General features: G+C 44.0%; 1 protein-coding gene across 1 annotated transcript; it reads right to left on the bottom strand.

Moving 5' to 3' along the window:
- Positions 1-1,951: 1,951 nt before the first annotated feature.
- LOC129584460 (uncharacterized) lies at positions 1,952-2,618 on the bottom strand. The gene is made up of 3 exons (XM_055476626.1): positions 2,443-2,618; positions 2,147-2,305; positions 1,952-2,076 (listed from the first exon to the last, which is right to left on the bottom strand). Exons 1-3 carry the CDS (start codon positions 2,572-2,574, stop codon positions 1,999-2,001), a joined length of 369 nt encoding a protein of 122 aa, XP_055332601.1. The 5' UTR covers positions 2,575-2,618; the 3' UTR covers positions 1,952-1,998.
- Between the last annotated feature and the right edge of the window lie 12,594 nt (positions 2,619-15,212).

Below are 15,212 nucleotides of genomic sequence, written 5' to 3'. Positions count from 1 at the left end.
GCTTAATAAAATAAAATAATGAATCAATGGATAAGTGTTTCTTAACAACACAAAATAACTACATTACCCTACATTATACAAAGTATTGAGGACGGTTACATATGCTAAACAGTTCGATTTTGTTTTCTCCTGTCGATCCATTTTATTTGTTGACACCTAAATGAAAGTTGGGAAAGAATCCAGTACGCTTGGAATTTGGCTCAGTTATGCCGCGCAGGCCGTTTGTACGAACACCTGTTTAACAGCCGGATTTTACTTGTCCAACTCCAGAGGTTCAGCTGCCTGGCACAAATGTGTCCAATGTCTTGTGCTCGTATATCAGATGTCAGAGACTACTCGAATAGAAGTTCAAAGTTACGTAGAAGATAAACCTAAAAGCAATCGACTTTAGCACTTTCCTTAACGATGCTTGGTAGAAAATCTACAAGGTCACCATCTGAACAACCAAAACTTTACAGCTCAGTATTTATTGCAGTATATGCACAAAGTATGGAATTCTCAACGTCCGAAACCTCTCCTCGCTTCATATATAACATCTGTCAGCCTATATTGCACTTCTTACGCATCCTAGGTGTGATCTCCAAGGAAAATTATTTTGAGCAAAAGTGCCGCTTGTTGGTCTATCTAAATCGTTTTTAATCATATGGGCGATTGGGATGTTTTTGAGCGCCAGCGCCTTGTCCTGCGTTAAACTGATTGATCAACTCACCAGTCTCCGTGATATACCGCGTTCAACCACCGTGTTAATTCGCACACTAATGGATTCAATGTACGGTGTGTGGTTGCCAGCCACCGGCATCTCACTAAGCAGGGCCTTCTGGAATTTCGAACTGTGGCTAGTGGATTTCAGTTCCTTTTCCGCACGTTATTTAACAGCCAGTGGTCGTAAGCAACTAGTCGGACTCATCCTGGTCCTGATAACTCTTTTTGCTTACTTGCTCTACATGGCCATAAAGTCCCTCGTTGCCTTCTCCTACGAAATCACTATTATGACCCGGATTCTAACAAGCTGGATTGTTAATACCACCTATGGTTATCCAGTGATGGTGGCGTGTACAGTGCTAACTTCCTGTTCCAGTGTCAGTTTCGCCTGGCACAATGTGTCATTGTTCTTCTATCAACTGTGTCAACAATGTGTTTTGACCAGATCGCGGCACGGTACGCCGACCCTACAGACCCGGCTGATATGGATAAACTTATTCAGCAGTACAATTGCCTCTGTTATTACGTGCCTGCATTCAATAAAAAATACAGCCTTCCATGTGGTTACTCATGTGGTTCACAGATAACCGCGCCAAGTCGGAGGCCAACCGAAATTTTCAGCGTGTCGTCGTCAAGCAAATTCCCTATATGAGCGGAGTGCAATGCATTCAGCCAAATGCCTGCTTCCGGCCGTGACTGGGCAAGTAAGCGCGCTTTGTTAATCTCATCGTCGTAGCTTTTGGTTCTCCAGGTCTGTATAAACGTCCTAAACCTTCTTGCGATATCAACGGGATAGGATTTCCCATAACTATGTTTGCCTTTGCGCTATGTCCTATCAATGCTTTTCGTCGAAACAACTGTTATCAGACAAAAATTTTTAAACGCTGCCGCAATTTATAGGTCGAGCCTAAAAAACTTGAGGCGAAATAAACAACCGTCACACCAAGCCAAGCGTATTGGCGTCAAACATCAATTATTAGTGTGTAAATTACAGCTGCACCGTCTTGTTAGAGTTTACAAATGGGATTGAGTCTATTTGCAATCCAAGAAGATACTCATGCAATTATTATTTGAATTGACTCTAAAGCAAAAAAGCGCCTTACAGTTGCCCGAGTTAAAATAATGTTACCAACTTACTTTGCAAACTTATGTTACTTTGCAAAGGGTCTCAACAATTGCCAGTGGTTCCTTGTCTAAACAAAAGCAAACTGAAACAGCAATATTTCGTTCACTGCGCTGGCTCCTTGTTGCTGATTCTATACGGTCAACTTGCAACTGCATACAGCAAAGAATCGTTTACCCTGCGGCACTCGAATCCAAAGACCTCTCTCCATCCCACATGAGCATGATGTACGTTGCCAGAACCCCTGATATCTAGAAAAATTTGCAAAAGAAGCTTGGCTACTCGTATGAATTCCGAAAAGTGTTGGATTTATAGACTTACTCCAAGCACAAAGCGTGAGTTGATCGGCACCAGTCCTCCCACATCAAATCCAATATGTCGTCGGTCTGTGACCATTAGCCATATAACTGCGTTCTGTTTGTAACTTCCATAGGGTTCTTTAGTGATGCGATCGGCTACGATATCCGCCAGTTTAGCAGCCTGAATAGCAAAACGAAGGAGCGAACAACATTTGTGATCAAGTAGGAAAGGTCACCGATGACCCGCTGTCCATCATCAGTCGATGTAATATGACAGAATTTTGGTGGCATGATAGTGGATAGATACTCGATACTTACTTTGCGGTTTAGTTTCACGAAGACGAAAGTCCGGATAGTCGCTGAAACCAAGCTTGCCCCGGCAAGTGGTGCCCAGGCAGTAAACAGATCTGGCTGCGTGCGAAATATGGAGACTAAATACAGCACTGTCATGAAATCCAGTGAATATAACCAAAATAACGAGCTTCGGATTTTTTGATTCAGCTGAATAATTAGGCCGGCGAGAATATCGTACTCCATAACCATTTTTTCCATAATATCGAAACTAGTTGTGCAATAATACACGTCGGATATATTTTCGAAGCACATTATTGCAACAGATGACACGAAGATCATCATACATTGTGCCAAGGGAAACTGACAAGCAGACGTATGGCTTGCGGAGTACAGCACGACAGCCGCTGGATAAACGTAACGGGAACGTTGAATCAAATGTTTCATCAACGGAACGTTGGTTGCGATTTCGTGTATGTTAACTGCAAGGGGATAGAGAGCCGAGAATGCGGCGTAAGCAAATAAAGCCATTAGCCCAAAGAGTATTCCGAGCAATTGTCGGCGATTCTTTATTGTCATAGTACGCCCAGCAGTAATACTAAATTCCATCAGCCACGATTCAAAATTCCAAAATGCCATACTCAGTGCTATGCCGGTAGCCGGCAGCCAAACGCCGTACATAACGTCCATTATGCTGCCGAGCAGATCAGTAGTGCTGCGAGGAACGTTTTTCAATTTAGGGACATATTCGCTCAGTTCAATGGCACCTGCAGTAAGAGTTCCCATGACCATCCATATTGACCAGACGGTTAAAAACTTGTCGAGGATTTGTTGAAGTTTTCGCGATCGTTCGTGGAAATTTGTACATGTAACCACGCCAAGTACGCGCAGCAAACAGAAAGGTAAAAAGCAGGATTTTCTAACAAAATCCGGGAATCGGGAATCTTTCACTTCCATTGATGATTTCATAACTACAAGCAACGGATCGAAGACAACTATAAGGAACGATAGGGTAAATCTGAGCAAAATAAAAATGATCCAGCAAGTGTGGTTGTTCCCCACGTTGCGTTTTAGCCGTTGAACTGACATTTTGGCAGATCGAAAGCACGAAAATACAGTGATGACATACTAGTATTGTTTAATGAGACATGTGACATGTCTAACATTACGGCTGTCACTGTAATACTGTAGGTTTCCTCACCTGTGGTGAGGAAACAAATACTATACATTGATGGCTGAATGCCACAATCGCGCGACGCCAGCTGCAGGCGCAATGAGTGTACTAAATCGGCATATCGCAGCATAGCGAAATAACCTTTGTGTCATCATAGCATTATTGCCAAAAATAGTTTTTTCAGTTACTTTTGACACTAACAATGTATTGCGCGGGACCCTATTGGGTTGGCAGTAAATCCCAGATTTATTTCAGGCTCCCAGCTTTGCAAAACAAACTTTAGAACATAAACGCTTACAGTTTCCTTCAAAGCGGGTCGATTTTCCCTTTTTTCCATGCCGATATTTTTCGTTAATAGCCGCCCATGTGTGTACTTCGACATGCTGTCACATGCATGATGCATCGAACTGAACTTTGTGATCAAAGTGCTCAACGGCAGCTAACTGCAGGCTGGACCTAATCCAGGCTAATTCAAAAACTAAATTATCTGATAACTGTAACCACAAATTACTTGACGCCAAATTTTAATAGCATTCACCTGATTCATTTTTTATTTTATCTAGGTATCCTTGGCAGCCAAAATCCCTAACTGCATTTTCCCGTTGGATTAACGAATTTGGCCAGCTGTAGCTGAGGCCAACGGACGTTCCAAAAACAAAGTCGATTAAAAGCTGTTTTATGAAATGCATGCAGTCCAAAAGCAGTTGAGGAAAGCCTATTTAATACCACAGTTTAATCATGCAAAACCGGGGGCTCAAACTGAACAAAGTGCTTCGGAAATTTTGACATGTGTGGTACCCCATAGGATACAACATTAAACGAAAACACAAAAAAAGCACCATCCCCATACATTGCTCGATGGAATGAGTTTAGTCTACAAGCGCTGCATGTGATTAATTTGCGGCAGTTGCTGTTGATGCCGAACATTTTGCTCCATCCCGCATAAGCATAGTGTATGTTGCCAGTACTCCTGTTATCTGCAACAATTATTATTCCATACACTTGTTTTATATCCTTAAAAGCAGACGACTCCCGGTCTTACTCCGAGAACGAACCGGCCGTCGACCCGCACGAGCCCTCCCACATTAAATCCAATACAGCGCCGGTCCGAGACTTGTAGCCAGAGGGATGCGTTCTGCTTGTATGTTGCACATGGTGCACTGGTTACGCGAGCAGCTACAATGTCCGGAAGTTTGGTGGCCTATAAACACATCACATTATTGCAACCTTGCCATAGAGTATGCCAATAAATACGTCGCTGAAGCAGCAATGATTGCCACAATAATCTTTCTGTAGTAAATTTGTATTAATGGACCATCCTTATTCCAAGTTGTTTGAACTGTGCAACGGGTACCTTCAAGTTTAATTTCACAAAAACGAAGGTTCGGAGTGCCGCCAAACCCAGGCTTGTTCCCACTAATGGTGCCCAGTCGGTCACATGATCCGGCTCCGTTTGTACGACAGTGATAATAAATAGTACCGACATTAAGTCCTGTGAGTATAGCCAAAACAGGATACCCTGGATCTTGTGGTTTAATTCGGCAATCTTGGCAGTCAAAGCATCATGCTCCTGCAACATCTGCTGCATGATATCAGTAGAACTATTGGTTATACGTTGAGATGCTTGCGCCAGGTTCTCAAAGCACAGTATCGTGACGACGGACAGAAAAATGTGGATACACTGCGCCAGGCAAAAATGACAACCAAACAAGAAACTCGCGGCGTACAGTGTCACAGCCAGAGGATAAACGTAGAAGTCCCCAGAATATGCAGTCCATTTTTGCATAAGCGAATTATCCATGGTGATTTGACGTGTATTGATGACAAGCGGACGAATCGAAGTAAAAACTGAACACGCACAAAAAATCAGCAGCGCATATAACAGTGCAACTAACTGTCTCCTATTCTTTGTGGTTAAATTCCGACTTGCCACGGTGCTGAATTCCACCAGCCATGATTCAAAATCCCAGAATCCCATGCTCATGGCGATGCCGGTAGCGGGAATCCAGGCACTGTGCATTAGGTCCTCTAATCCCCTTATTAACTCGATATTGCCGTGCGGTACGCTTTTCAGATTATCAACAGCATCGATAATCTGGATACCACCTACAGCAAAAGCCCCCAGGAGCAGCCCAGTTGGCCATAGTGTTAGCATGCGGTCTAGCAACCGCACGATACTGTGGTGCTTCTTCGGAAGTCGCGTGGCATTAATAACGCCAAATAAACGTAATACATACAGGGTCGGATAGCAGCATTTATGAACAAAATCAGGGGAGTGGATTTTCGCTGGATCTGGAAACGAGTTCATGCTCCAGCGCTGCGGTATGATGCTGCCACCAGAGATAACTTAAAAAATTAGGCGCTGATAAACAGCTTTCATGGTTTTTACAGAACTTGTCAGAAACATTATACGAGCACCCACGACATCTACCACGCAGTGTTTGTGGCATGTTGAAATGGTCGCGTTCAGTCTGTTGACCACTCAGCACCTGTTTGTTCGGCGTCTGTCAAATTTTGCTTGTACAAATATCACCGCCACCTTTCGTGACACGATTTGGGTAAAGTCTGGTAATTCCGCAGTTACAAAGGGAATCGCTTACGTTAATCACTTTGATAGCTTTATGGTCATCGAATTATGAAGTCCTTGGGAAGCGAGGCACAATCAGTTTCTTCTACACTTATTTATAATTTCTGTCAGCATTCGGTGTTTTTGCTGCGTTTTCTTGGTGTCATTTTTGTCCAAAAATACTCCGGGAAAACATGGCATTTAACCGGCATATTAAACCACTTCCTCACATTATGGTCTTGTGCACTGTTTTTCGTGGCTACCATCCTGTCCTGTATTCAACTGGCTGACGTCATAAAGAGCCTGGAGAATGTACCGCGGAGCAATGCCGAACTCATTGGGAAGCTGGTAGATCTGATGTACTGTGTTTGGATTCCAGCAACCGGAATCGCATTAAGCACTGCGTTTTGGAATTTCGAACGGTGGCTGCAGCCATTTAGCACTCTCACCGGGCGCAACTTAACGGCTAGAAATGGCCGTCAGTTAATCGCACTAGTTTTCCTCTTGATCGTTTTTTCCGGCTTTACAGCTTTCATGGCGTTCACTGAATTCACACAGTACAGATACGGAAGCACGACCTCTACGGCACCGCTGAATTACTTGATTCTCCATTCTTCCTACGGCTATCCATTGGCGCTGGTTTTATACAGCGGGAGTTATTTTTTCCAATTGCATTATTTAGTGGCACAGAGTGTATTTATTTTGCTGACAGTTATCGCGATCTTCTGCTTTGACAACTTGGCTACAGCATACGCCAATACAAGCAGTCAGGATCATTTGGAAAAAATCATCCAGGATTACAACTGTCTGAGCGAGCAAATGGTTGTGTTGAACTGCCGAATCGAGGGTGCTTTGTTCTTGATGTACTCTAAAGATTTCATGTCGATACTTTTTATGGTCTACATGATACGTGCGGAACCACATATGGCAAAGGTCTTAGCTCCATTTTACAGTGCAGTGATGGTCTTTGCGTCCATTCGGACTTACGCTTTCATTAAACTTGTTCTGAAGGTATCCGTTAATTCGAACAATTACGGCTTACGTAGTATAGTCGGGGACTCAAGCTTAACTGATGTGAATATCTATGACATATCCAACAGTCTGCAAATGGCTCGGTCATTTCGTATTTCCTTAGTTAGCTCAGACTGCATTCCGGTTTTTTGCCCAGCGTTCTTGGATCTTTATTTGTAGGCGGCAAAAACGGTCGATGCCGTTGTTGTCCGGGTCACCAATACGCCATCTGGAAGATACAAGAAAGATGCACTAGCTTGGCTACAAATTACAGCATACCGTCGAATTGGATTCAGTGTGGGAGGATTAGTGAATATAAACTGCCGGTTCGTTCTCGGGGTAAATATGGTTTCTGATATTGGCGTGGGGCGTTAAAGAGCCTCGTTTTTCGACAAAAGTTTAAGTTTGATAATTCTGAGTAATGTCAACTAGCGCTCGCGCCATCTGTGACTTATTGGTCGCTGCCGAATTGAGTACTGCTTTTTGATTGCGTTTGTAGGTGTTTGGGGTGGTTTCAACGTACACCTTGCTAATGTGGGAAGGCGCAACTTGTACGCAGTTCAACCATGTGGAGCAAATGAATAGCTCATTATATTAACCAACCTGATTCTAGTGATCGTTCGAGCCTTATCATTCCAGTAAATTTAATTTCGATTTGAGCTTGTCTGTGCTTTGCTAACCATTAGTAAACGTTATTATTGAACAACCTGTTACGATCATTGTCATTTGAATAACTCTGTTAAATTGCAAAAGCTACGCATTAGAAATTCTGACAAACTGTCTTTCAGTCTGCATACTTCAAGTATATCCAGCTGCTATAACACGCTACAGTGCCAGATGGCGGCGAACATGTACTGTAAATATTGGTACGATGTTGCGAAGTATTAAACAAAAAGTGCAAATGCTAGGCCAAACGGTCTACAGCCAATAGACTGCAATGTTATACGTTTTTTGTTTTCTTTTAAATTCTTTAAACGTTTGCAGGACGTATTGCAACTCGTTTTTGCTCAACAAACAATGATAATATGAGATTACTCAAAGATTTCGCAAAATGTACGTCGGTTTTCGTGCTTCATTACTGTAGCATATTGTACATTCCACTACGGATGCTCGGCTTGATATGTATAACCAAGTTTCCAGAAGCGTACATGAGACGAAGGGACCTAATTAAGTTTCTGGACCATCTTTTGACACTCTGGTCCGTTACAGTATGTGTAGGAACGAATGTCGCCAGCGCTACGGACATCGTCATATCTGTACGAGATGACTTAGCCCGCTTCCCGCAGACGGCAGCGGAACTTGTCAGCAGGACAACAACGATAATACATAATGCCGCCATTCCCCTGTCCTCCATCGCCCTTAGTTACGGTCTCTGGAATTTCCGCAGCTGGGTGACGGATTTCAATTTCGTTCTTCAGCGCCGTCTTACGTCAAGCAATCAAAAACAGCTGATCAGCATTGCCGGTATTCTGCTGGTTGTATTCGCGTATATGACTTGCGCTATGATCAATGGATTCATTAGCAATAAAGATAATATAAGCACCGGCCCGTTAGCGCAGATCTTGGGCAGCCGGTTCGCTCTGGTAATATACTTCATGAATTACATGTTAGACTGTCAGGTTGCCCTGGCGCAGAGCCTCCTGATTTTTATATCGGCTGCATCGATGATGTGTTTTGGGAATATGACTGCTCAGTACAAGCGAACCAGCAATTCGGAGGATGCTGCAAAAGTTCTGAACGAATACAACCTTTTCAGTGATCAAATACACGCTCTGAACGGCAGAGTACAGTGTGCACTATTCTTCTTCTATTCCCAAGAATTCCTGGCTATGCTCCTCATGATCAGCCTGGTGCGGGCAAATTCTGACATGATCGGGCCGTATGCGCTGTACTGGACTGCGCTAATGATTCTGTCAGTCTGCCGAACATTTGTCTTTGTTGTGCTCAATCTCCAGGTACCTCGCTCCACACCGACTAAAAAAATGTTGTTTTCTAGGAAATTTTACCTTGTTTTGGATTTTTTGTGCTTAACAGGCCGGAACAATGAGAAATGCTGTTGCACGTTGGATGATCGAAGCTCCATACGGAGTGCAGAAGAAGAATGCGTCCATCTGGTTGCATGTCCAGGACAGAACGCATGTTGGATTCAGTGTTGGTGGGCTAGTCAACATTAACTGTCGCTTCGTTGTGGGGGTAAACGATGTACTAGTGGTTCAGTGTATACACGAGTGAAACAATTTTCCTTTAAGGTATTGTGGCTGTTGCAGGTTATTGGAGTGCTGGCGACATATACCCTGCTGATGTGGGAAGGCGATCAGTGTCCCACCTCCGGTCAATTGAATCTTCACAATTCTTCACACACATACAAATTGTCGTAAAGGGCGTGCCGTACGACCGTGCCGGAGCTCAAATGCGAAGACGATTTGTGAAAACAAGAGATATTTTGAGCGCAGTCATTTAGCTGATCACCATCCGATGCGATAAAATATAATCTGTATTTCATCTATTACGTAGTCTGTCTGGTCGCGGTGCCTTTTGCTTCTTTTGGTGGCTACGAGTATCGACTAATACTTAAACAAAATCTATGTATATCGGTAGATTGTCCAATGTTACGAGTATCGAGTATCGACTAATACTTAAGAGTATTGAGTATCGACTAATACTTAAACAAAATCTATGTATATCGGTAGATTGTCCAATATTACATTGTCAAATACGAACCTCGATAAAGTTGTCATTATTTGTATATTGTAGCGATAGAATTTGTACAACGTGTAAGACCACCAGTTTCGAATAGTAATGGTCATTTAACATCAATGATTGGTTGTTGTTTTACTGCATTATGATTCATAACGTCTGATAACGATTCTTCACATTTCTATGGATTTTTACCGGCCTTCTCTCAATGTCTAGAATTCTCACTTTAGTCTTGGAACGCTTGGTTCTCTTGCCGCTACTCTTGCCTGAATTCTTGCTGATTCTCTTGCAATAAGAAACCTTGCTATGTGTTGCGTTTGCGTTGCTCCGTTTGACCGCTTGGGATGAATCGTCTCATCCCAACCGGTGCCTGCTAAGTAATTGCTGAGTCCACATCCGGCCGCACCGCAGACGGCCGTACCAACCTTACATTACATAACAGCCGCTTAATCGTGGTAAAGGTTGATCACCGCTTCACTAGAACAGTAGCCAGATAGGCGACTGTTGCATGGCGCTCCTGGCTTAAGAGCCACATATTAACTTCCGGACACCGATTCCCGCCAACACTAACCTACTGTCAACATTACACCGTTTCCAGCCGACATTAAATCACATTCTCCCACCACCCTGAAGTCTAAAGCCGTCAAACGCCTAACCAGTGCCGCCAAGCGGAATCTGCACAAGCCGAAGTCTGTTCGTTACGCCGGACCGGAAATCCCGGATTCCCTGAAGACTTTCAAGATTCCCAAACTGCATTTGGGTGAGTAAAACTTCCCACTGTGGAATAGCATTGCGCTTTTGCGAACATTCTGGTTAGATATTAATTAACATCAGTGCGCACATAATATCGATACTGGAAGTTTACAAATCGTTTGCAATTTCATTGTTTGAGTTTTCTCCTTGAATCGGTTGCATGTAACTTACATAATTTTTACGGGTAATACGATTTCTGGATATTAATTTTAACATTACGCATTGCGCCTTTGTCTGCACATAGACGTCGTTGACATTATACGAGTACTTCCCGCGCATCTTATCTTGCCGGTCAGCGCGCCAAAAGTTTGGCGCCGCAACATTACAGTACGTGAGAAATACAGATACAGTATATACAGGACAGTGACGGTTCCGGTCCACTGCTCCCATGGAATCTGTAGCTAACATTACACTCGAAGATCAGCTTGACGATGCTTACACTAAGGCCGAACTGCAACAGATTGGTAGACAGTTGAACGTTCGCGTCAAAGCGCAGGATAACAAAGCAGTTCACATTACCGCGCTAGTTGGCCACATGTCTGTACAGAATATTACTTTTCTTCAGTTGAGCGAACGTTTCCCGCCGAAATCCGCCGCTAGCGCTCACAGACAAAACATTACAGCTCCAGCCGCGCCTTCTGGTCAACACGTGGACCATGTGCGCGATGAGTCAGATGCGAATGTGAGTGAGCCTGCTGCGAGAGAAACTGTCGTGTACACTAACACAGGTCAGCACGTAGTGTCTGAGAGAGCTGAGAGAGAACCTGCAACACATTCTGCGCCACGCGAATTCTCTCTCTTAGATCTTCCCAATGACGCTCTCGATCACACTGAGAGTCCAGTACGGCACAAGGCCAGAAAATTGTATCACAGGCTGGGAGAGAAATTACCGGATGAGGGAAGAGAGGATCTGGATGAACTGTTGAATGAGACACATGTTACGTCCATTGAGTTGGCACAGGCGCTCGCTCAGAACGCTGTGAAGGCGAGAGACGATGAGATTAAAGCGCTGAAGGCAGAGCTCGCTGCCGCACGCCGCATGCACACTGATCAGCCAGCGCATTCGAGTACAGTACCGATGCACGCACGTTCTGCATATACTGATACATTAATAATGCCCAGCACAGAAGCTGTGTATACCGCGCCATTATGTGATCGAATGCCTGCCGCACTGCATACGCCGCTTGTACCTACGAGTACGCATCGCGTGCCGCGCAATAAAGTCGAAACACCTGATCTGTTTACAGTGCAGCCAGTTACACCCACGGTCAACTCTACTACTGATATTAATTCACTTTTGCAAGCAATGTCCGTTCAGAATCAACCCCGCGAGACTGCAAAAGACTTCAAAATTCAAACTTTTGAAAATAAACCTGCATATGTCATAACTGCCTTCTTTCAACAATTCGAAAGAGTTGCAGCGAGATTAAATTGGGATTCGGATAAGAAAATAACATCACTACCAAACTACCTTGGCGAAACTGCCCGTGCTTATTTCGAATCTTTATGGCCCACGCACGCTAAGAAACATTATGAGGTCTGGAAAGATGCAATGATCGAGCGATTCCTGCCACAAGACTATACTCTTAATAAGAGAATTGAACTATCAAAAAAAGTTTTCAAAAAAGGGAGTGACATTTCTCTGTTCTTTGACGAACTGCAAGTACTCTTTACGGAAGTTGACCCTTTAATGTCAGAGCAGAGTAAAATCGCTGAAATTACCCGCGCCATTAGCGACATTCCGGAATACAGAAAGCTTTTAGCCGCGTCCAAACCGACTACTGTAAGAGAAATGCGTGCCTTTCTCACGACCCTCGGTGTCGTAGATCGCGTAGAAGCGCCAGGTACAGACACTAATCCTATCGGAATTAATTTCGCCGACCAGAACAAAAAAATTAATTCATCGGAACATACACGTCGTGACCGATTGTCCAGCGGTAACAGGCAGCACAGTCGTGAACGATCTTATGGAGACCGCCGTGATGACAATTACCGGAACGCGAGCCGTGATCGGTACACCCGTTCAGACAGCAGAGATTATGGTCGCAGCAACCGTGAGGGACATTATTCCCGTAGTAGTGCTGACAGCAGTTCACACCGTCCAGATTACGGTGACCGGCTCAGTAGAGACAGATCACGCAGCAGTGACATCCGCCGGTATGATGATCGGTACCGCTCGCGGAGTCGCGATTATGGTAGACAAGACAGCCGCCCCGAGCGCCGCTCTCCCGACCGCCGTTATGACAGTAATTCCCGCGATCGATTCCGTGGTAGTGACCGCCGTGACTCGTCGTCATCGCGAGATTTCCGCATTGACCGCAGATACGTAGACTTTGACAGTTATAGACTGTCTAATGGCAAGCTGTTCTGCCCGAAGTGTTATGACTTTTTACACTCGTACCGTGAGTGTAGCAAACGCGAAAAAGATGACAAATTTAAAATTGCTCGTATCTGCCCTGGCGAAATCATTGATAAAGTACAGAAAGAATACGATTACTTTGTCGAGCTGCGTCTATCCAAACAGGGCAACAGCTTCTGGAGTACACCGCAGGGAAAAGATTGAGACCATACCGTAAAGGAGGGCCGTATGGTCATCAGTACATACCTCCCGTATATTACAGTATTCCTGAAACCGACAGTGAAACTTCCGACAGCGAAAGTATTGACAGCGGACATGTCAGTGATGAGTCTTCTCCAGAAATTAATGCATTCAATGTCAAAATGAGTGAAACTGTTTTACCAATATTACCCAGTAAAAAGAGTGAATATGCCGCATATAAAATGCCAAAGACAGTGAGTCCTACTTATGTCATGCTGAAAATTAAAGACAAAATGTTTCGTGTTCTAATCGATACTGGAGCAAGTTTTTCTTTAATTTCTGAAATTCTTGCAGCAAGTCTAAAATTAAAGTTCAAACGCTTCGCAGACGGTGCTCTAAATTAAAATTGTCACAATTTCCAGCCGGCAGTTTTCTCCTGAATCTTATTATACTGAGGTTGATATGGAAATTATGAACCGAGTTATTCGCCATCCAGTATATATATTATGTAACACTCCTGGCGATATGTTCATATTAGGAAATGACTTTCTAATGGAACATAACATTTGGATTAACAGTCATAGTAACCGAATATGTTTTGAGGATGAGCCTCGTGTGCCTAAAACACAGAAATTTGCTCCGTCGCTCCCCCGATAGTGTCTGATGTACAAGATATGATGATGGCAGACATGTTTGTACCGCGAACAAATTTCGTACGTAACTATCGGACAAAATTAAAAGGACAGCGCTCAGCAGGCGATATTACAGAAACTATCACGGAAACGCAAAATGAGCAGCATAACCAGGCAGGTTCCGATATGGATGCCCCGTGCAGTACTCGTACAGATGCCGGGAATACAACTACAGAGTACAGCTGCACACCCGAGATATCAACACACGAAAATGTTGCGCCTCCAGAAATGTTACTGGATACTCGTACAGAACAAACACCATCACCAAATACATTAATTGAAGATACTCCCTGCCCGGTGGCGCTCGAGCGTCCCGCGTCTCCATGGCCGTCACCGTTAGATACATTACCTACAGTAAGTGCAGATGCCGACCCGGTGCTAAGCTGGGATAGATCAGGCATTAAATTAGCACTTACTACCACTTTACCGGCTAAACATGGAATAGTACTTACAGTTGCCGCTCCCGATAAGTACACAGGTGATATTATGATTACCGGCAATAGAACATTACTGCACCAGCATCTAGTTGCCATACCAAACAGCATCACTAAGGCAGAGAATGGCGCCGTATCGATATTAATCACAAACTTTTCTGGGAAAGATGTCAAACTGAAAAAGGGCGTTCTCATTGGCCACATGGAGCCAGTCGATACATATGGTGAAATTGAAGTGTCTAATATCGAAACTACAGATACAGTACTTGATAAATCAGAGCTTATGGAACACATTAAAGAGCTAAAATTTGACAAAATCTTACCACTGAGCAACGTAATATATTAATCCGACTACTAATTAAATACCAAAACGTATTTCCAAACAAAAACCGCCCACTTGGGGAGTGCAGCCAAGTCACACGATATCGATACAGGTGATAATAAACCCGTCAAGAAATTACCGTACAGAGTTTCGTATGCTCAACGTGTAGAAATTAATAAACAGGTGCAGGAAATGCTTGAGAAGAATATTATACGACCGTCCACTTCGCCATGGGCGTGCCCGGTATTGCTTGTAAAGCGTAAAGGAAGCACGTCGGCTCCGCGCTTCTGTTGCGATTTACGTGGACTGAATGCCGTGACAGGGCGCCCGCTATGGCCCCTACCCCGAGTCGATGACGCCATCTCGTGTTTTGGGTCATCTAAATATTTTAGCAGTCTTGACTTTAACAGTGGTTTTTGGCAGATACGTATGTCTGACAAAGATATTCCTAAAACCTCTTTTGTAACGATGGATGGGCAATACGAGTATCTTCGCATGCCTTTCGGGCTATGCGGAGGCCCGACATTTCCAGCGTGCGATGGATTCAATATTAAGCCACCTGAAGTGGCGGGGTGTCATCTGCTATGTAGATGACGTCCTCATAGGTGG

The sequence above is a fragment of the Paramacrobiotus metropolitanus genome, unplaced genomic scaffold (genome assembly GCF_019649055.1).
Source record: "Paramacrobiotus metropolitanus isolate TYO unplaced genomic scaffold, Prichtersi_v1.0 Parri_scaffold0000013, whole genome shotgun sequence".
In the NCBI taxonomy this organism is placed as follows: domain Eukaryota; kingdom Metazoa; phylum Tardigrada; class Eutardigrada; order Parachela; family Macrobiotidae; genus Paramacrobiotus; species Paramacrobiotus metropolitanus.
This window is presented reverse-complemented; position numbering and strand designations above follow the sequence as displayed.